Source organism: Uloborus diversus, chromosome 9, assembly GCF_026930045.1.
Source record: "Uloborus diversus isolate 005 chromosome 9, Udiv.v.3.1, whole genome shotgun sequence".
In the NCBI taxonomy this organism is placed as follows: domain Eukaryota; kingdom Metazoa; phylum Arthropoda; class Arachnida; order Araneae; family Uloboridae; genus Uloborus; species Uloborus diversus.
Window position 1 is genome coordinate 24,691,241 of NC_072739.1, and position 24,060 is coordinate 24,715,300.

The window sequence follows — 24,060 nt, forward strand, 5'->3', positions numbered from 1 at the left end:
CAATAACAGTAGGCAACAGTGGCCACATAATTCTTTCCATGAATATAGATTCTTTTTAACTAACAGTGTAAAACTAACTTTTCACTTCTCCTAGAGAAGGTACGATTTGTCAGTGCATTTTTATGGCAAACGGTAGCATACGAACATTTTTGGAATGTTCTATGTAAGAGCCTTAACAAAAAAAAATTGCTTTAAGAAAGTCATTGTACAGTGAACTTTCATCAATTCAAAGGCAAATAATTGGCATTTTCAAGTTTAGAGCAGCATTTTTAAATCTCTTTTGACAAGGCTGCAAATTAATTTTTTTGCAAAACTCAAGAGTGGGCTAATGAAATTCTCCAGAATTAAGCAAGAAAACCCACAATAATGCAACAAGCATCTTTTATAATTTATTCAATTTTTTTTTTCTTTTTTGAAACTGCTATTGTTGCATCTGGTTGACTACTAACTTTAAAAACAATAAAGTAAAAAAAAATATGAATACATTAAAATGGATTTCTAAATAATTGTTTCTTTGGAATAGTATCTTTAAAAATAGAGGGTAAAAACGTTTTATTAATGTTTTGATATAATTATACAGAAAGTATAAGAAAATGATATTCAGGGATAGAAGAGGTAGTTTTTTTTTTGTTTCCCAACACAATCTTCATGCAGTCACAGCTTTTGCACGAAAACCTCTACTCCAGATCGCTTATCCAAAAAATTATATTTAGTCAAAACATGTTTTACCTTTAAAATATTTAATAAGTGTATCATTTTCATTAATAAAGTCCAAAATCACACTGGCATTGACACTCACTTAATAAAGTCCAAAATCACACTGGCATCACCTGCTTTTGAGCTGTGGACCAGTAAAATTGTGAACAAATTTAACCACTAGTGAAAAAAAAGAAAAACCTATAGTTGAAAAGAAAAACAAAGAAACTCAATTAGAATGTATCTATTGAAGAACTGTGCCAAAGGTGGTATGACCAGAATTTAAAAAGCTTACAAATTATTAAAGTAAACATTGAAATAGAAACTAACTTCTCTCCACTCCCCCCTCCCTTTTTCAGAGAACGAAAAACAAAATGCTCTAACTTATCTATATTTCTTCTGAAAATTGATAAAATACAAGTCAAGTTAAATAACGGCTCCAAATGCTTGCTATACAACTTCCAAGTAAGAAAAGAGAGGTTAAATCCACAAATAATTGCAAATATCCAGAAACTCCCAGACGGAAAATCACACAAAATCCAGATTTTCTTTACCCTTCTCGATCACCCTTGACCATCACCCCAATTGACTACAAGATGATTTAAAAATTATTTACTTTAAATAATATTTAAATGCTAATATAAGTAGTCTAGCTGTTGTTATTATTATACGTAATTGAATAAACACTGCAAAAACCACAGAAAATCATAAAAAATATTCACAAAATTAATATTAAAAATTTTGAATAAAATGCTATTATTTTTAGAGCATGGATAATTTTTTCACATGGATAGACAGATATTCCCAAGGACAAGGATGGGTGAAATTTTTTGCATACCAATGATTAAAGATTCCTAAAATTAAAACCAAAGCAAGATTTTGTCTTTGATTTGGTTCCTGCCCAAAGTTTAGAAACAACATCCTGTTTCACTCTGTTGGTTTCTTTATACTGGTACGGCACAATGATTCTGTACTTATTGTTGAATACTAGTATAAAAACAAACAACAAAATTTAAATACAATAACTTGTTCAATCTATGGAATATAATAAAAACTGCTTCAGAGTAACTTATTTACGTTCCGGGGATTAACTTATTATTAAATGTTAGTGAAAATTTAATCTGGTTTAGAAATATGGACATTTTTACTGGTAGTATTGTTATTAAAAATACATACTTGAAGACACAGTACAGATTATAGATAATATATTTTCAAAAGAACAAAAAAGATACTTTAAAACTTCTATTACATTGGTGGTTTGATTTCAGATACTACTTTCACACTATTCACAAACCTGAATCGATGGAAGTTCACTGCAAATCAACATATTTGGCAAAAAATGTACACATTGAATTCATTCATAGCTTTTGTTTGTTCGTAAATTTGATTTTCTCGTTAAAGCATAATTCTAAAATTCAACAAAAGTCTTTAAAGTGAAGCTCAAGGAAATAACAATATTCAAAAACTTGCAATTCATATGCATTCGATTTTTATCATTTCTACCTAATATGCATAACAAGGCTGAAGCATTTCAAACTAGAAATTTGGAATCTCCAACCTTAAGTTGTAAAAATGTATAGATATATTTTTGAAGATATTAACAGGAGTGATTGTGAGTTATCAAAAATTACCTGAAAGTTTCAAAGCGAGAACGGGGGGGGGGGGAATCTTTGGCCCCTATTACTTAAGTGCACCTTTGCCATAGTTTTAAATAGTTCTGAGTAAAAATATTGCATGCACATTTAATTAAATTTTTAATGGATTACGAAGTTACTTTTGAGCTGGTGTTATACAAATTATCTTGACATTTGTCCATCTTAAGGGATAGTTGAGTCTTAAGGCTGTTGCAGGTATATTTGATGAGTATTATATAATTTAAAATAAATTGCGGAGGTAGGGAGATAAAAGCATAACGAAAAAAGAATATAATTCCGGTATTTTCAGACATGAAAATACCGGACCACAATCACCCCTGTATTTAGTATTAAAAAAAAAAGAAGTCCAAGCCATACGTTTTCTCAGCTGATCTACATTTCATACATCATGACATCATGCACAATTTGACACCATGATCAATGTTGAATCCGCCAGTTCATCCGTGAATGAGAAGCGTAGTAAATAAATAGGCACTCTTTTCTATTTCCCCCGAAGGTCGGCGAGACCCGGTCATAGAAACCAGTGCAGGAAAATCTGCAAAACTACGAAGGCCGCAACTAAAAAGTAATCGGTACGGTTGGACAGCTGGGCTTGGATCTTGCGCTGCTGTGCCATGATGGACTCCATGTGGTGCTGCATGGAATGCAGAGAAGTATTGCTTTCTTTCTGCAGATCTTGTAGAGCCTGGATAGACTGGTGGAGAGAGGACAGCACGCTGCTGTTTCTGTTGGAGTGGAAATTTTTGCGGGGTCCTGTGAAATAAATGACATTACAGCACGTATTAGGGTGCGTCTTATTTTTAAAGGTGTTATTTTTTCATGAGGCACCCTCTCATTTTGTTCCTTTCCAAGAAAAAGAAATTCTCATATATGAAAAATAAAAATTGAATAATATTTAGAGGGTGCTACCACTGCTGCAAAATTTGTTACCTCTCTCTCTTTTTATTTTTTTTTAAATTTATTTATTTAGTCTGGATAATAAGTAGCAATCACTGAAAAGTTTGTATTGTCATGTGGAAGTAACAAAGAGAAAAATTACCATATTGCTGAATGTAAAAGACCGAAAGTGTAAACCTGTGATATGAATGGCATTACCGCACTTTCAAATTCTTTTTTGACATTATTACATAAAATGACAACCATGAAATGCTTATTATTTTCTGGTATATATAAGAAACAGGTATTTGTGTTATGTTAAACCCAACCAACCTAATTTCATGTTGATTAAAAATATGTCAAGAGTTGATTTTTACACCATTTTTTTACAATAAATGTAATTCTAATCACTGGTAGCACCCCCTAAATTACGTTCAAATTCTATGAAACTTTTATGTGTGTATTTTTTCATCAAAAGGAAGCAATTAAAGGGGTGCCCCATAAGAAATTCAAAACTTTTTTAAAAAGTGCAATATAAGACACACTGTTATCCAAATATTGCTCAATATAGAAATTAAATTACAGGAATGCAAGACTATGCTGTGGTGGGAATGTCGTGGGTACATGGAAGTCCCTATTCAAAGGGACTAGAACCAGAAAAAAAAGTCCCTTAAATGGAGGTAATCATTAAAGGAGGTACAGTAGAGTCTCGAAAATCCGAGCCTCAAAAATATGAGGCTCCATTTAATTAACGGTGTATTATTTATTATTAAATATATTTTTTTAATCACTAAAAATTGATTTACATAAAAATCTGAAAATCAAAATTTTCTGCCCTTGTAAAACTTGCATACAATAAAGTAATGAAAAGGTAGCAAAAAAGGGCTTAAATATAAACATAATTTTACCACAAAAAATGAACAAACAGCTTCTTGGAATATCAGATTGCAATACCAAATAATAGGTTCAGACAATATTTCAAAACTGATCAAAGAGTGCCTAGGGGTAATTAAAATAGGAATTCATGTTGAAATTGGAGTGATAAACTTTCACGAAGTGAATACATTCTTTGGGTTATACAAGGAAGCGAAATGTTCAGGCAATCATACCATCCGAAGAGTGCAAAATTTTAATCTGAAAGAATTTTCTGTATGATCCCGAGTTTGCGGTGATCAGAGACGGCATGAGCCACGAATTATTTCTGATTTTTGAGACTACTGTAGAACTGTACCACTTCAGGAGTCAGTGGCGGCGCTAGGCGTCGGCGACGTCGGCAGCTGCCGACGGCCTCGCGCAGATAGGGCCTCGCAAAATTCTCAGAAGTTTTAAGAAGCTTCCATGTTTTTGATTGAAGCTCTTATTAAATACAACAGACGCAAAAGTAATCAAAATAGTGTGTGCAGGGAAGAGTGCACAGAGCCCAGACTTAGCAAATATTTGGTCCAATTCTGTCGGGGCCTGAGTTAAAAATATTCAATGGCAGCAGCTTATTGATCAGTTAACTCTACTCCTCCCCACCCCCTTCTTTTTGCTCTTCTTTTCAGTTCCTTTCTTTTTTCTTTTGTTTCCTAAGTTCATCTAAAAGTAAGAAAATATTCAAAATGCTGCTCCTCTGAACTCCCCCCCCCTTCCACACACATACAAACGCACACATCGAACGCATTACGGAGCAACTACTGAAATTTTGTTTCCAGATCTTAATTTCGCGATATTTCCAGCCTAAAGCCACCAAATACTCAACAACATCGAAAATCGCTTAAAATTGCGTTTTTTTAGTTTGAATTTCAAAAATTACCGAGCCTAATATTACAAAAAATGGCCTTACAATCGCATTTTCTAGGCTTGAATTTCAGAAAATATTCGGGCAAGGGTCCCCATACTGTCTTTCTTTTATATCATAAGCAATTAGGCTTTTTAAACTACATTAACAAAAAGTTTAAGTGGAATGGCTCCTGAATGTAAAATATTGCTAAAGTTTTTAGTGCCATAATTTTCAAAAATTTTCGAGGGAAGAGTTCCTTTCCTTCCCGTAAAATCTTCTAAGTTTGTCTAAAATTCCGTTTTTTAAACTTCAATTTAGATAATTTGCAAATGATTGGTTTTGATCTTTTTTTTTTTTTTTAAAGAATCGATCTGGGACAGTCTCTGACCCTAAGGTCAATAAATATGGCCTATAATTGTGTTTTTAATGCTTCATTTTCTAGAAATTTCCACCGAGACACCCTGTACCTTTTTTCCCTTAACGTCAGCAAAGAAAGCCTAAAATGGCGTTTTTAAACTATAAATTTCAAAAATTTTCCGGGGGATAACCCCCGGAACCCCCTTTTTATCAGGTAATTTTTTTCCCCGTCAATGTGCCGCCTCCTCCCCCCGCCACCAAAAAAACTTCTTTTAGACTGCACTACTAATCAAAAAATGTTTTTGTCCTAGCAATTAAGTGAATTAGGAACCCTAAGTGCCAATAGTTAGTACAAAAATTAATTCCATGAATTCAATTATTTGTCTGAGAATATTTTATGATTAAAAGGGCCTCGCAAAACTGCGTCGCCGACGTCTACTTTTGCTCTCGCGCCGCCACTGTCAGGAGTAAAAGGAATTTGCTCACCATGACCATCACTCTCAGTGGAATCGCTACCATGGAATGCTTCGCCGTTTGCGGACGAGCTTTCGCTCCCGTGGGACTTGGCGGACTTCCGATGCCTGTTCTTGGGCAAGATGCAGACGGCAGGCCGGGGAAGGACGCGGTCCACCGACAGGTGACGGATGAGTTCCACTTTGGGGGTGTCGTCCACACTGATGATGCTGCCCGTGCGGACAGTCGGTGGCTTGTGGCGGGTCAGAGTCTGAATTTTGAAATCACACTCATATTGGAAAACGTCGGTCCTCGGATCCCAAGGCCGAGAACTGAAATGGAAAGGGATGCGTTAAAATTAAAAAAAATATATTTTGATCATAGACTAATAATAAGAGTAGACCAAGCTATGGCAACCCTTTTGCTGCTCATAAACCAAACCATGTGACTGGTGGATATCCTAGCAACAGCGGGCGTTGATCGTACCAGACGATCAACGCCAGCGAGAAATAAAATAAATAGAATTTATGAAACACGGAAGAATGATCTTTTATGGAGTCTGATTTGTAAATTTATTATTCTAAGTTGTAAATATTTTGTTAATATAGTGAGTTTTTTGTTTAGATAGTATTGTGCATTTTCTTTAGTCAATTTCAATAACTCTCTAAGCAATAAAAGATACAAGCGATCAAGAAGAATCAGCAAACGGTAAGATTTTTACCTACAGTTTCAATTTAAGATACCGATTAGTACATTTTTGCGTTAACGCAAAACGTTTACGCCATTTCGTTCACGCCAACGCTGACAGCTCCAAATGAAATAAAAGTTACCGAAAACTGATCAAAAACTATTACTAATGTCAAAATAATACATAACTAAAAGAAAAACAGTTCAATCTCTGCACCTGGAAGTTTTTTTTAATGAAACACATTGTCTTAAAATACATGTCGAGTGCCAAACTATAGATAATGCTGCCATCTAGCAACCATGCTGCCAAAGTCTTCGCCAAGCCCTTCCACTAGTCACATGATACATCTATGAACCAATTTTCTTCATCAGCAAGAATGAGAAAGCTCGGTCTACTCTTATTATTAGTCTATGATTTTGATGAATGGGGGAGTCGGGAAGGTATAAACCAACTCCCTACTTTCGTACATAAATTTGATTCCATTATATTATAAAAATCAATCAAACTGTATTAACATCACATATAACGTTGTTACACCTCAAGAAGTCGTCGCTCAATTAAATTAAGTTCAAAATCTATTGAACACGATCTCGAGCGTCTTTTACTTTTCAGCAATGAGGTGTTGCCATTCGGCAATCTATGAAAATGAAATAAATAAATATATTCAACAATTGAAATGCATTACAAATACGGATGAGGTGTTGCCTTCTATATTATTAGAGATGATCATGACGTGGGAACATTATTAATTGAGAAGGGCACCTCATAAGTATTTATCAGCAAAACGATGCAGTGATGATGACATTCCACTAACTGCTATGTAATCTTTAATACAGTGGTCCAGAACAGTACTAGTGATTTGACTGGCTTGTATGAAATAAATATATTAGATAGCAATTAAGTGTTTGGCTACTGCTAAGCACTTGTTCCGTGCAATTTTAGTCATTACTTTTTGATCATGACAACTGACCAGGGACGCAACTGGACTTGTATTTTGGAGAAGGTTTTGCCAAATACATTTCTTGGGAAATCTGTATGATCAATAGATTTTGATTTTATTCATATATTCTATTTATTTTTGTTACAGTAGGTTGGGGGGGGGGGGGAAGCTATTGAATCAAGGGGGAAAAAATCTGATACTGCATACATTGAATAACTTCACTCACGTTAAATATTCAATGCATTTTTAATAACTCAAAAGAATAGATGCGTGTACTCAATTACCCTTATTTAAAGTAATGCTTCTAAAATTCATATTTTTCTGACACATATCAAGTATGTTGTATACAGAGTTTGGAACTTTCAAATTTGAAGATTTTTAAAGCTTCTATTGTGTTAGCGACAGGTTTTCAAGTTTTGAACGAAAACGCTGTATTGTTTTCTGAGAAATGATGCAATAACTGCTATAAAAATAAACACTGCGCATAAAGCAGAGTTTATACAATTCTTTAATAATATCATTTTTCTAATGAAGCTGAAGGGAAAAAAGTTACTATTTTTCAGCAAAAAAAGCATAGTAAACACCTTTAGGACTAATTTTTAAAAAAATCAGAGGGAGTTTGAACCTTAAAAAAATCATTCCTTAAGTACGGCTATGCAATTGACATTTCCATTAGTTTCTCTTATGATAAATAATTATGTTTATAACTTTATTAAAAGTTTTATAGATGATGAAAAAAGAATACTTCAAAAAAGATAAACTTTTCCAGCTTAGTACAGTATAAAACATAATTACAAAGATAATAAAATTTAATGTTTGAATGCAATTAAATTCTTTAAGACATCTTTCATTCAATAAAACATGCTAAAAATCAATTGGTTCTTCAAAAAGCTCAACAAAAACTACATTAACTTACTCGGCATATTTGTACACCCAATCACCAGTCACTATGTCTTGCACAAAATGCTTTGGTGACCACTTTTCCAATTTTACTTGACGTTCTTTTGCAGCTTTACGTTGGGCTTCTTCAAGCAAAGTTTTCTCATCAGTTGCGGCTATTTGATCCCCTTTTACAATAGCATAAGAAACATGTTGCCATAGCCTATACAATACATAAATATAAAATTATGCATTTGAAGCTAATATTTCCATTTATGTTCTCATCAAAATTTAAGAAAGTGTGGAAATGAAAATTAATACATAAGAAATTTTCCTTCTGTAACAGGAAGTATAATATTATTAATAGCTGACAATGCTTTTATAAGAGGATATTTACTACAAGTGGACATTTAAAAAACATTAAAATCCTTCAAATTTTCAACAAGTCAAATCATTTGGAAATAGTGGTGGAAATCAAAATATCACTATGAGTAATTCCACAAAAATACCACACATTGTTCAAATTTAAACTTTTCTTGGACATAACTTACAGTCCCCCCCCCCTTTTTAAAATTATTTTTGCACTGAAGGTATACACAATACACCTAAAGGTAGAAAAAGAAACCACTTCTTAACTTTTTTTCTCAAGATGTTTCAACTTCAAATGAAAACTTTCGCAGAGCTTTAAGTCCTAATGTTATTGCTTTGATTTTCTTCCCATCATGCTGGCTCTGACAGTCGTGTTGACCTTTCCAGTTTTGAAAGGTCAAGAGCTCACATGCCAAAATATTCATAAACCATGGTTTGGGATGTAGCAGAGTGTTCTGGATTCTCTACGAGTTCAAGTTTTTGGCTCTTTTTGCTTAGCTATGGGTCATGATTGTCTTGAACAGAGGTGGCGATTGGGGTTTATAAATGTGGGGAGGGGGAAGGGCAAAAAAGACAACTGAAAGCCATAGGTCTTTTTGCAGCAGTAAAAAGAGAGAGAAAAAAAAGAGAAATCTACACCTGATCTCACGTTTTCTAGATTTTGATGAATTATGTACATTTTCCTCGAAGAAAGGCTTAGATATGAATATAGACTTACATTATTTATCCCAAAATATTTTCAGAAGTCACAAGCACTTGGTAATAATTTCATTAAACAAGCAACTGTTTAGTTAAAACGATTGATCTACTAACATCTAAACAATGAATACATAACTTAAAAGTTACTGCTTGTGCTCAATAATGTTTTGCACACAGATATACAAAACTAAAACAAAAAATGTTCTGAAATTTTTGGCACTTCTGGTTTTTTTTTTTAAAAATAATTTCTAGTTTTTATTCCAAAATTAAAAAAAAAAAAATTCCCCCCGAATTGCCGCCACTGTTGCCAAACACCGATTTAGAATCAGTCCTTCCAATTCACTCTTTCCCCCTCTCTGGTTTTAATAATGAAATGAATGCTTTGCATCTATCCCTTTGTCCAGCCTTTTCTGCTGCAGGTATGTGCAGAAGATACTAACAAGCAAAAGAACTTCAAATGCCGAACTTTTGTTTGTTTCTTCTTTGAATTTCAAATATTATTTAACTGATATTAGAAATTAAAAAAAAAAAAATATGTAGGTTCATGCACTCTCGGCTAAATTAAATTCCTAGTGTAATTTTGCATTGTGGGAGCCGAGGTGACCACCAGCTGGTGGGAAACTGGGCATCAAAATTCTGTGAGAAGAAAGACTTGATGCCTTATCCAGGGACCATATTTTATCTGCAAATGGCTAAGGTCTTTCATGCCCCATTGAAAAGAAAAACAAAACCTTCCTATCATGAACTAACTTGCATAAAATCTTTTCTTTCCTCCTTAAAAAGAAAACAGATCCTATTGAGCAACATTTTGTTTAAATACAAACGATGAGCTTAGCTCCAATCAAACCAAGCTCACCAAGAGACATTCACATTAAAATTAAAATCTCACTTTAAAAAGTCACTCATAGTATTTACATTAAGAAAGAAAGAAAAAGAAACAACATGCAATACCTTTCTGACTCACACTCTTCTTGATATTCTACAGGAACTGTGTGCCTTTTCAACCTCCTGGCTCTTATTTCTGCATCAGGATTCCAGAATAAATGTTCTTCCTGAAAGAAAAAAAAAACACTTTTACAAAAGACCAATGAAGTCCACATTAAAGAACTAAGAATGAGGAATTTCATGAAGGTAAATTTTACACGGTACTATCAAACATGCTTTTACTAATAACGAACAATAATAAAAAAGGCAAATTCTAATTATGATGCACCCTTGTCTGTCTAAAGGGAAAGTTGAGTGTGGGGGGGGGGGGGCGTATGAAATTCCTCATGGATGTAATTTTGTTATAAAAAATGAAATAATACACAGTAAAACAAGGCGAATAGAAGCTATTAGGGTTATAGCCAAAAATTCCTTATAAACAGATGCTACCATTGCGCCTGTTTATAGCAAACTTACAGCTATAGACAAGGGTGCACATAAGGAGGGGGGGGGGGGGGGCAAATGGGGGCTCCAGCCTCCCTTAGAATTTAGAACTTCCTTGCTTTTAGTACTTTTTTCTTTGCAAAAATGTAAAAACATTTCTTCTACAGTCGTTAATGAATAAGTTATTAAAAATGTCAAATTTTAATAACTAGTCTGCACTGAAATCAGTTTCCGTGGGGAAAATATCTGAGCCCCACCTTACAATTTTGCATATAGGCGCCCTTGGCGATAGAAGCACTTAACAAGCAAGAAGTGCACTAATCAATTCATATCTACCAGCAAAAATGTTTAGTGTAATGAAAAATAGTCAAAAGAACAAACTTTGTTTCATGATTTAATGATGTAATTTTATTGATTTTATTGCTGTGAATTTATTAAAATGTTTTTTATCAGTTTCGTGCAAGAACAAGAACAAGCTTTTTAATATTAAAGTATGAGCAAGCTCTTCCTTATTAATTGATTGCATAAAAGGTGGGCAATGCCGTTCTTTTTAATGATCCTTTCATCAGAGGATCGTTCATTTAAAGAAGTTGCAGGTGATCTCTCTGCATGACGTACTCACACACATTCGAAATGTTTCATTAGATCATTAATATTCTTTGAAGGAAAAATAACTAAAATCATCTAAAAGTAAGAAAATATACCTGTAAAAAATGAATCAAAAAAACTTTATTTAAGTTTAGATGTATAAAGCATTTATAGTTCATTTTTTTAAAGATATTTTTCAGCTGCCGAATGGTAAAATCTGTTTTCCATCCCAAAAATCTCAGATTCCATTTCAGCATGTCACAAAATTAAGTTATTAAATTTCACTATATAAAAAAAAAACTGTTCATGACGTCAGAAAATTTGCAAAATTTAACTTATGTGAAATAGAACACTAATTCTAAATAGAAATGTCATATCTCCAAGTGTAGTATGGTCACAGGAGAAAACGAAACAAAAAAAATATTTTTTGAAAGTGCATTTTAGGTTGCATTAAAAAAAAAATAAATCACAAAATAAATAAAAAATTGTATTAAAAAAAAAAAAAAAAAAAGAAACAGGCTATAATGTAAAACATGAGAATAAAGAAATGTGTTAAAACTATGTACAAAAATATACATGAAACTAACTAAAGTATTATAATCATAAAACATCTGCCTAAAATAAAACCTATCATAAGTTATCGAAACTGATCTTTTTTAACCCCAAAACAACTATCAACCATGACATCTGCCCAAAAGAAAGGTGTGCTCCCTCAAATATTTTTTTCCAGTTATAGGTCTATATACATACATATACCAACAGACAATGGATAACGAAAAAAGTAACAACAAACATATTGGTAGCTCAGCCGGAGTACGGGAGAACTTAATTTTAAAAAAAAAAGACTCTCCTAAATTTGTTAGGGAGCTTCAAAATATTCCTACAGTACCAATGAGAACAGAACCCCCCCCCCCCCCCGCAATATTTTTTAAAATGGGGAGAAAAATAAGACAGTAATAATCCTTATTAAAAATCACTGAATTTCGAATGTAAAATAAGCAACTTGGAAGTCACCAAGCAAGTTTAAAATAAAGCCAATCAATATAGAAGGTAGTTGATAGGAGGGATGTTATAGAAGACAAAAGGATCACCAAGAAAGTGATGAAAGGTATTTTTAGAAATAATTTTGGCGACAGAAAGCATGAGAAGGATTTTAGCAGGTGCGTGGACAGGAAGTGGAAAGTCCAAGCATTTTGTTAGTAGCCCAAACAAGCTACACAAAACATTACTAATCTGGAAAATTGCAAATAAACTGCAAGGGTTTAAGAAAAATGAGGCATAAAGCAGAAAATAAAAAGGTTCAAAATGAATATAATGTACTGCACTAAGTAAAAGAAAATTTGAGATTGGATTAACAGTTAAAAATTTTTAGAGGAATGTAATTCACAAAAGAAAAAGAAAAAAAAAGCAATTTTATCACAAGTGCATCAATACAATGTTCCAAACTGCTCACCGTTCAAAAGAACGGTCGTTCCTTTTTTAGGAAAATGAACAAATCCGTTCATTTTAAGGATTTGTTATTTTTGACCCGTTCGTTCATGAATGACACATCCCTAATAAAAATTACCAAATGAACACATCAAATGATTTTACTTTGCTGAAATATAGGCAATTAATTTCGAAATTACAGCTTGCAAGTAGGGCTGGGCGATGCATCGCCAAAAACCGGGGTGCATCCTACATCATTAAACCGGTTTAGAATTTTTCTCTAAACCAATGCATCGATACTGCTCCAATTTACAGAAACCGGTCCAGGGTTGCTGCCGTTTTAATCTCTATTTTTTTTTCTTACTAATGTTAATTAGCAGTGTATCAATCCAATCTGATTTAACATTGAAGGTGCGAAGAGTTAGACCTTCATTTCTCCCAAAACATGTAATTGCACATGTGTTCTTAGTTATAGGTTATAGGCGAAAGATAGGTTAATGAACTAGTAAGTTTATCATATAAATAGTTATAATTAAAATAGCAATTTGTATTTTGGTGTTACAAGAAGTGGAGTTCCTAGCACAGATGTCATACAGGTTGGTAACTCCTAGTGTCACCGCCCCCCCCCCCCCCCCAAAAAAAATACATGTTTTATATAATCTTCAGAACAACTCGGTTCTATTTCTGTGGCATAAAAAAGTTTCGAAGACAAATATAAACTGCGAATCCATTTTATGCAAAATTTGTCCTAGATGATATATGTAACACAGGGTTCACACTCAATTCGGATGAAAAAATTCCATGACTTTTCCAAGACTTTCTCATGACTTCATAAAAATTTTCCTGACCTTATTAAATGAGGAGAATGGTACTATTTAATTGTCAAACCTGCCAATTTTCGGAAGTGGGCATTAGCAAAACTTTTACATGAATGCCACTACCTCATCAAAGCACTTACTTGACTAAAAAAATATCTCAGTACACACTGCAGAAACTAATAAACTATTCTTCTTTGTCTGTAGCATATAAACTTCGGTTAAATAAAAATATAGTGAATGCAATACACTGATGTTTAAATGTCAAAGAATTATTTAATAAATAGTGCGAAATAGTAATGAATGGGACAAAAGTGGAATGAGTTATTACTAAGTTTCTGATCTCAAATTTACTTCAAAAAAAAAAAAAGTTTTGCCATTTGGGGTCAACAGTGCTTCTAATCATCCATGTAATTTGACAATATTTTCATTCATTGAAGTTAAGTCATGTTTATCAGTAAATTCATTTTTCTAAACCAGATATTGCAGCTGGCCACATGGATCAATTTCGCGAGCTGCATGTTGGGCACCACTGTTTGACTATTAGAATTCCCCTATTTGTATGTTCTATCGCCTGATTAAAGTCTTCATTTTCTAAAGCTTTCAAAATATTAAGATGAACTCCGACAATTACAAGTGTTTGAAATAAACTCGAATGCAATTAAATTACACTTTTTTAATGGGCATGGTAAAATCAAGAACATGCTAAGCCGACTACTACAGAACATATAAGTTCTAAAAATAATGGTGAATTCGAAATTAGGGATGTTTCAGCAGTAAAATCACATTACAAAAAAAGGCGGGCGAGTGTTACACAGAAGCGGATGCAATAGGATTCCTAAACTCAGATTCGTTTTTGAGCTCGTTCAATTTTCAAGTATTAATAGCTTTTACATGCAATATGGTTGAATCACTCAAAATTTTAATTTTCTACTGTTCTTTATGCCCAAGAAATTTTTCCATGACTTAAAATAAATTTCCATGACTTATAATGAAAATATTAATTTTCCATGACTTTTCCAGGTCTGAAGTTTGTTTATTTTTTTCCATGACTTTCCAAGATTTCCATCACCCGTACGAACCCTGGTAACATTCCCCTCTTCCTGCAATATTGGACACTTTATTTTTGCTAACTTTGCTAGATTAAATATGATTTTAAATCATTTGGTGGAAATTTTCAGAATTAAAGTATTTATATATTTTTTTATAAACGATGAAATCCTCTTTGAGTATCACCCGTTTATTTTTAATGCAAGAATATGTGAGCTTTTGAATGGAATGCATGACTTTGCGTCCATTTACTTATATCTTTTTGCATTGAATAAGAAATATCGCAAACCAAAAGCAGATGGTACAAGCAAGAATAAAATTAATACATTTTGAAAAACCCCGACTGAGTCACAAAGGTAGAACCAAGAAGGAAAATTGAAAATCCTTTTAAGAGCCTTATATTATTAAAAATCAATGTCAAGTATTTTATTTGCTATTAAATAGAAACTGGCAACAGATACAAATTTTAAATCATTGCGTTTTGTTTCCTTGTCGGCCAACAATGAATTTGGTTATCAATCGTGTGAATAAAGGCTTAGCCGTTTTTAAAATCTGCTTTAAAAAATGTTATAATTCAAATTCTATGAAACATGGAAGTACCAAACACATTCTATCAGACGCGGAAAAAAAATCTCTTTATTTTGGCATTAAATTTTAAATTTTTTAAGCATGTTTTCACTGCAAAAATCACAAAAACCTTTTAGAGGTTTTTAACTAATATCTTTGTTAATTAATGTCATCCAAAGATGCAACCTAGCTTAAGAACACTCGAGCAATTCTTCTTTCGAACAAATTTTTTTTTTCAAAAGCCGTCCATCCGTTTAGGCGCTAGAGTGCCACAGACAGACACACAGATACACAGACATGTCAAACTTATAACCCCCTTCCTTTGTCTGTCGGGGGTTAAAAAACAGGATCATTGTAATCTCAAAACTTGTCTTCTATATTTTTCACTAACTTGCTCTTTTCACACTACTTATAATAAATTTTGTTCTGGTGGTGAAATCTGTTAATTCGTATCTGGCATGATACATAATTTTTCTACCTCGCAAAATTTTGTAAAACTTAAACAAGCAAGTTTAATTAAATTTTTTTTAATAAAAAATGTTACATCATGATGCATCGCTACATTGCGATATAAGGTTGGCAATGCATTCCTACATCGCCCAGCCCTACTTGCAAGAGTTATCCACATAATCACTTTTATATTCTAAGGCAAACATCATACAACAATAGAGGGGAAACTGTGTATTACAATCATTTCACAATCAAAAGTCATGTTCTACAAAATGAAAAATACTGGAATACATTCAGAAAGAGCTGTAATTTCTTACCCCTGTTCGACGGTCTCTGAAAAATATTTCTCCATCCCAGTGCCCTTCAATTGTTGCTAGCGTCTCCTTACCTAATTTTATCTTTCCTATTACTTGGTTAGAAAGTTCTGATCCTCCAAGGAATGGCTGTAGATAAAAAAAGAAGCATTTATGAACACTAGAATTACGGCGTTCTTCGTATACCTAGAAATAAGGCAGAGGTCATTTTGACCCTCTGAGAAGAAATCTGCATAACATGATATATTTGTGAAAATTAGTTAAAAATAAACATATTTAAATTAAAGTCTATTTAAAGATTATTGAGATTTTGTCACTAAATAATTACCTTTAATTTAAATTCTAATTCTGTGTGATAACCAGTTTTTTCACAACAAATATCAACTTTACCCCCAAGTTCTAATGTGAGGGTTCCCATGAGGATCCCTTTGCAATGTGCATAAGGCATGTTTATGGTATAGTCTTCCCCTCTGGTCAAGAAGGTAAGATGAGCTGTACCATCCATTATGGCAGATATAGAATTCCCTGAAAAATTCAATACAAAAAATTAAAACAAAATCTAGTTTAAGTAACAACAATACAAAATAATAAACTGATATTGTAAATCATGCCAAGTAAAAATATTATTGAATTGTTCAAACTGGAAAAACATACATTAAGTTTCATGTATGTTATGTTAGTAACCATCCCTGTCAAAAGTTCAGTTTTTATCTCAGCTTACCTCTTCCCATATTTTAGATTGCCTAGGTTAGTCCCATATAACTAATTTACTTCTTCTTTCTCTCTTCAATTATGGGATCATGGACTTACTGTGATGATATTGTCCAGCAAGTGACAAAGAGCCTGCAGCTTATTAAAATCACATTTGTTCTCAGAACATTTGATTTTATAAACTGGCATACCTACACTTGTTGTTCAATAAAATTTGAAACTGAAAATTCAACATTGTTTGAAAGTTCTTGTAATTTTCAATATTACCTCCTCTTTGCTTTAAAGTGCACTGTGTGACATCAAGTTCTTTCCTGACATATATTGCAGAGGGAAAATTTGGCACTGTGATTTCCCCATCGTCCGAGATATGCTTCCATTTCTTGGTGTGACGTAACTTAGGAATTTTTTTCAATGTCTATTGCAATTTTCAACATAATTACAACTGTCATTTTCAAATATTAGCATTCACTCTCTAAAAGCTTGATTTAATAAAACGGTGATAGTGATTTTGTTAAAGGGTGGTTTTACGTGTTTTAATATTGTAAAAATTCTGTTCTTCCAGATGTGGTTTTTAAAAGTGGCTGATTTTATAATTTGGTGATATTTTAAGTGGCAGTTACTGTATACTGCTCTGCTAAGTGCTCAGCAGGCCAGTTAAAAATGAGAAATTGCTGCTTAAAATTTTATGCCACCATGTATTTGATTTAAATGTAACTTTTCCTAATTTTAAAAAAAGAAATTTTCATATTCACAAATAACCACAAAACATTATATTTAGATAAAATATGTGACAAAGAACCACCTGGTGACAGTAACTCAATTTTGATAAAAAGTGCAGATACGACTTTTGTGTATTTGCAACAACAAGTTTAAAAGTTTTAAGTCACTGAATAATTTTTCTGTTAAAAATCTTTGTTAAACAAAAGAGTATCATAAGATTTTACTGTGTGTTCAAGTACATCCAGTTCATATTCAATGTGTGCTCATAATTCTAAATTGATGAAATGCGATTTTACGTGCCTCATAAATCATTGTATTGAAATAAAAGTTGTTTTTTGGTTAATTTTTTTCCTCATATCTGAAAAGCTTATTAACACCATACAAAAATATATTTTTCTACATTTTTTCAGCTACAAATTTTAAGTTAACAGGATTGCTCACTGAAAAGCTCAACCCATTCCCCTGGGATGCCATATTGAACTCATTTCACTTTTGGCCAGTTAGAAATAGCACACACAGAGATAATTATGTGCAAAATTAGCTTATGTAGGGCACAAAAATTCCTACTGTTTATCGGTCATGAATTTGGTTCACGTTTAAATGATAAATATATCTCACACTGTAGCTATCTATTTGTACATATTATTATCTCTTAACTAAAAAACTCATTCACTTGGCAACAAGAGAAATGTTTAATTCAGTTTATGATAAAATGACAGGAAACTCAGATTTTAAAGCTCTAAGACATTTGCAGCCCTCAAAGCCCTTTTTCAGATTTGGCAATGACATGCAAATTTATTTCCAAATTAATCAACAGGCAAATTTTTTACTTAGCACAGAATATTATGATTACCCTCTTTAGTTTACTGAAATTGGAAGTCTATACTAAGTTGAGAGAATCAGAATAATTCACTTGACTTACAAATTAAAGAGCTTACTAACTGATGCCTTTAACATTCCAGAGGATAAATTCTAATTATTATTGTAGGAAATTTCATCCAACAAAACTTTCAGTTTGAGAAAAATATACTAAAAAGCTTACCATAAAATTTAGACTTTGCTAAAATGCTTCCTTGTATGCAAAACCCATCATGGCGATTACTAACATAAAATGCAGATACAGGAGGATGATGAGATACCTGAAGCAAATATTGGATATGAAAATAAAATCAGCAGAGTAAAAGGCAATTTTTCGGACCTTTTTAGTGCCATTATGATTTTTGGAATTTTTTTAAAAACACTTCTAATAAAAAAATAAACAATACTTTTTTAATCTTTAAAATTTTACAGAGCAACAGTAAGATTTTATAATAAGAAATAAAATGAAAAAAAAAATAAATAAAATAAAAATAAATAAATAAAAATAAAATGTAGGAAAATGTGCAGAGATAGTTATATTTCTACCATATTTACCTGTTCTGCAATATAAAATGTTCTCCTGTCAGGGTTTTTATGCTGCCAATAGCAACGGAACATTTCACCAAGTATAGGATTATACGGCTTCTTCAAGCCTTTCGGTTTTTTATAGAATCCAGAAAGATAAAATTTTGTAACTAATTTCATTCTTGTAAACGGATCATCTTCAACGACAGCACTGTAAAAAAGCAACGTACAAATGTTAAACTTCCTGCAGTTCACTCTATTACATATATGCACAGAGTATTCAACATCATAATTCATCCCAAATGCAATCCAACAAAGGACATGCTTTCCTTTGGAGACACTTTAACAATGACCTGTAATCAATCTTCAGTTCTGCAAATTGGAATACACAATTGAGACTAGATTCTACTGAATCAGTTCATCTCAGACAAGCTGAACACTGCATGTGCATGCACAGTAAATTTTGTTCAAAGATGAACACAGGGGAATAGTGAATTCAAATAAAATTTTCTGAAGCTTGTCCCCCCCTCCCCACTCTTTTCCTCATAAAAACTCTTCAAATATGCATACAGTAGAATACCTTTATAACGCCAAACTATATAACACAATTCTCTATAAACCGCACAACTTTTTAGAAGTAAACAATAGGTTTTTAAGTTTAAAAAATCCTTTGTTTTGCCTTGCTAACATAAAAATTGTAAGAAAAATTAAAATTTGAAACAGTTTTTAATCTTTCCAGCTTAATTCAATGCTTTTAAATGAAAATTAACATTCACAGAAAAGAGAAAATATCAGATGGCTCTTGAAAATGCAGCTGTTATGCAAACTATGAAGCTGGCAGAAGTGCAGGATAATTCATTTTCTTTTAATTGTAAAGCATATTTATTTGTGAATGATTAGTAGTATAATTAGGGTTTTAATACTCATTGCAAATAGAACTAATTCTGAAATGCTAATATATATATATATATATATATATATATATATATATATATATATATATATATATATATAGTCTGAATATTAGTTTCAAAATTTGTGAAATAACCTATATAACGCCAAAATCTGTATAACGAAAAAGCTCTGGTCCCAAGGTGTATGTTATAACAGTCTTCTACTGTATATCATTAAAATCATTGATAAAAATCATTTTTAAAGTTTAATTTTTCTTCTTAAATAATATTTCAGTTTTGGAATGTGTTGTCAGCCTAAAATTTTCGGGAATGGCAACCCAAAATTCAGAATTTTCGGATCACAAACATCTTTTGCTGAACATGAAAAGAGAAGCAAAATGTCAAGTATTGAGTGATACATAGTCCAGTTGAGAACGCAGGCAAATAACGGAGATAGGCATAACACTTATTACTCCTTTTCAAAGAGGTAAAAAATGAACGGTTTTAGAAGATTTCTTTGAACAAGTTTTTAAATAGGAGCAGAAAAAAAATTTAAATGCTGTGAATGAATAGAACAAAATACATAAAAGAATATACTGTAAGGAAATCTTAAGAACAATATGTGAGTGATAAAGAAGTCACTAGCAGTGATGTCTAAAGTGCAGCTCGCAAAGCTGATCCCATTGAAAAAAATGAGCTTTCAATCATGATAAGAACAATTCTTCTCTGTGTTTTCCTATGTTTTCGAAAAAAAAAAAAATACGCAAAAATATTTAATTTTTATATGTGCTCTGGGATGCGAGATTCATCTTAATATGAAATAAAGAGCTCTGATTTTTAAAAAAAAAAGGTTGAATTTAAATTAAACCTTTATACCCGGTTAAAACTAACCCTTTTACCCATTAAAATTAAAGGGAATTTTAACAGGTTGTTTAAAGCATTAAAGTTAAAAAGAAAATCGCTATAAAGGTTTAAAGGGATTTTTTCACAAGTACAGTCATCCTTCTTAACTAATCTGATTTTCATGATTCAATGGAGTAACCAACTAATACCGATTGCCATTATGATGCATATCTTGCTGTACCATAACAAAATAATGCATAAAACAGAATACAAAGTACACACTCAAAATGTATTTATCTATCTGTTATGGTGACAAACAACATAACTCCAAATAAAATTAATAAGTACCTAGAAAGAATATCCGAATGATAATAATAATCGGATAATTTATCCAGAAAGGAACGAGGCTCTAAAATGAAAGTGGGAAGGACAACTTTTGACAAATCCATACCAGGCCTGACCTGCAAAAAATAAATAAATAAAGTAAAATAAATAAAAGGTCATATGAAAATAATGCACACAAGTTTTAATTATTTTTCTTTTTTTACAGCTAAAGAATTACATATGAGGCAGTGAGAAGCAAAGAGATGTAAGTGGACAAATTTAAAATTTTGGAGATAACCAATACACATGGTAGGTGAACCTCTCCTCTGTCTTAGGGCAAGAGATGGTACTAGGAGCCCTGGTAGGTGCTGCTATACAGCATGATTTAGAAAATAAATTCAATGAAAGTCTACCTAGGATGTTATCTTTAAACACGTTTTACTCAAAACGTGAAAATGTCCACTCACATCCCTTTGCTTCTCACTGCCTCATATGTTCATTCAACATATATTTCACAGTAATTTTTACTATTAAAAAGACTTTCTGTTTTATAAATGCTAGTAGGTTTCTGAGTTCAAAAACTAAAAATTATCTGAATAAGTCAAATAATTATTTGACAGTTAATTTTGTGTAGGGTGTGATTTTTATGAATTGTTAAATCAATTTTTTGACATGTTTTCTTTTTTGTAAATAGTGAGATTTTAAATAGGAAGTTTTTTTTTCTATAAAAAAGCTTGTTTCATGTATTTACGTGTGTATGCACATACACACACAATAAATTAAGATGTATTATAACATCAATTGATGTTATTGACATATTTCTGCCTTGTGTATACATTTACAGCTTTAGTGAGAAAAATGTCACGTATTGCTTTGGTGCACAGGGAAAATTAAATCAACATACAGCTTGCATTATCAAAATTAGTGTTTTCATATAGGATGTTGAACATAAAAAAAATTTAAACGAGAGAAAAAAAAGCATTATAAATTTTAAAATGTTATTTTGTACAATACATTTCAAAATTTCCAAATTCCCCCCCCCCCCCCCGAGTGGAAACATTTTTAACAAGGATAATATCATGATAATTTGTCATGAAGACTAGCAAGGAGTTACATTCCTCTCTTTCAAATCCATATAGCATGTAATCAAGCAATTTGCATGCTATAGATTTGTGCATTTTTCAAGTCTCTGATTTGTTTACAGATTCTTTTATGTTACAGCATTATCTCCAATTTATTCAAAGAAACCATTTGTCATTAAAAAATACTATGGAATTAACTCAAAGAGGCAATTTATGTATTTTTTATTCATGAATATTTGTCCACTTTAACAAATTTTAAGCATTTCTTTATTGTTTGAGTTTGAGGTTTCTGCTAATGCATTATGAAGCAAACAACAGTGAAATACATAAAATAGCTACAGCAAATAGCATTGCAAAATAATAATGCTAGACTTTTAATTTAAATGATATGATATTTGTAAAAAGTAAACCTAAAATATATATATATTTTTTTTAATATCTACATTTAACATTAAAAATGTTAAACAGACACAACATTTAAGTAAACTATAACTTTCAGCTTACAATACAAATCCTGAACAGATCTGAGAGACCTTACTTAAGCTTACTTGGAAATAGGATATTCTGAATTACTTTTATTTAAGAAAGTAGACAAAAAGAGGGAAGAACAAATAATAAAGATTCATTTTCGCACTAAATGACTAAGAGAGAAACTAAAAAGTAGATCTCATAAGCAAATCAAATATTTTAACAAAAACTAACACACCAGTGTATTTAAAATTTTGTACACAAAAGATCACAGTTTTATTTTTCATTACTATATTCCTCTTTCAAAAATCACTTTTAAGTGATTCATTATGTATTATCATAAATACAATAAAATTTTATCTTTCTAAACATCTAAACAGGAAATTATTAGTAAGTCATATATTTAAATATACACACCAATTTTCAGCATATCCGAGGAAAAACACAGGTTTTAGATATAACGTATCTTTTTTGAAAAAAGAACGGGAAAGAAACCTATAAAGAAGCATTTCTTGCCTGTTTAAGGAGCGTCCATATCAAAGATTTGTTTTCTTCAGCTACTTCTTCTGTCTGACCAGCATCACCAGCCTAAAAAATTTAAATTTAGTACTTTAAAAACATAGTAAAACTGACAGCAAATAATTCAAAGACAAACAAAATCTTCCTACAATATTTAATAGTACAATCAGGGCATTAATAATGTATTGCTATTTACCACACCAAACTCTTCATAGCCATTGGCAACATAAGGAGTTTCAACAGGAGGTGTTTCGACATCCTCGATCGGCCGGGGCTCAGACTCCGAGTCCGTAGAATGAATGCTGTGGATACCATCCAAATCAAGTTCTCGATTATCGTCAGTATGCACATCATCATCCAAATCTACAAGCAGTCAAGAAATCAACATTTAAACTGTAAAAACAGTACAAATGTATTGGACTACACATCAAGCTGCAGAGCAGCATGTAAAATAAATGAAAGCTGAAAAATACTTTATACAGAGCATAAAAAACTCCAAATATAGAGCAAAAAGTATGAAACCTGAAAGAGACTGAAATGTGTCACTGATTAACTATAGAGCAGCGTTTCTTAAATTGTGTTCCACGGAACCCCAGGGTTCCATGGAGATCACTAAAGGGTTCCCCGAAACTTGCAGTCTTTTTTTCAAAATGCTCAAATTAGTCACTTAAAAATAAAGTTTGGGTAAAGTGTTTAACAAATATTTTCTGAATGAACAGAGGAGAAAATATTAATTTAGTGGATTAAAAGAACATGTATTGCCAATGTATAGCCTACAGTTAGGTCACTTCTAGAATCTGACTCTTATTGAATAGAAATACCATTTGATCTTTCCTTGCACCAGAAATCTAGATTGATGCCATTCACTGAAATTATCATGCAATTTAAAAGATGAACTTTCTCATTTGCCCGGATATTGTATGTTGGCACTTTTATCACTTGCAACATACATGTACGTACGTGATCTCAACGTATCAGTAGACAAAAAAAAATCTGAGGGTGCAAATTTCATCCATAAAGCCTGGTATTAAGGATGTTGCTGGTATAATAAAAATAAGTACCAGTCGAATCATTAAAATAAAACTTTAAAATTTTGTTTGAAACAAGGTGGCATACAGATGTTTGAAGAAACTGTTAAGTTTGAAATAACGTTATTTAAGTAA

The 24,060-nt window shown here is 32.0% G+C and overlaps 1 protein-coding gene across 1 annotated transcript in view; it reads right to left on the reverse strand.

Annotated features, from left to right (window-relative positions):
• Positions 1–2,556: 2,556 nt before the first annotated feature.
• Positions 2,557–24,060, reverse strand: part of LOC129229490 (oxysterol-binding protein-related protein 8-like) — a 46,623-nt gene continuing 25,119 nt past the window's right edge. Inside the window, exons 7-17 of the mRNA XM_054863808.1 lie at positions 23,094–23,260; positions 22,895–22,966; positions 20,853–20,965; positions 18,799–18,979; positions 18,428–18,524; positions 16,283–16,479; positions 15,958–16,083; positions 10,326–10,426; positions 8,344–8,529; positions 5,833–6,131; positions 2,557–3,104 (exon numbers count right to left, since the gene is read on the reverse strand). Of these exons, the coding sequence (XP_054719783.1) occupies positions 2,863–3,104; positions 5,833–6,131; positions 8,344–8,529; positions 10,326–10,426; positions 15,958–16,083; positions 16,283–16,479; positions 18,428–18,524; positions 18,799–18,979; positions 20,853–20,965; positions 22,895–22,966; positions 23,094–23,260 (1,781 nt within the window). The 3' untranslated portion in view covers positions 2,557–2,862. The remainder of the gene's footprint in view (positions 3,105–5,832; positions 6,132–8,343; positions 8,530–10,325; positions 10,427–15,957; positions 16,084–16,282; positions 16,480–18,427; positions 18,525–18,798; positions 18,980–20,852; positions 20,966–22,894; positions 22,967–23,093; positions 23,261–24,060) is intronic.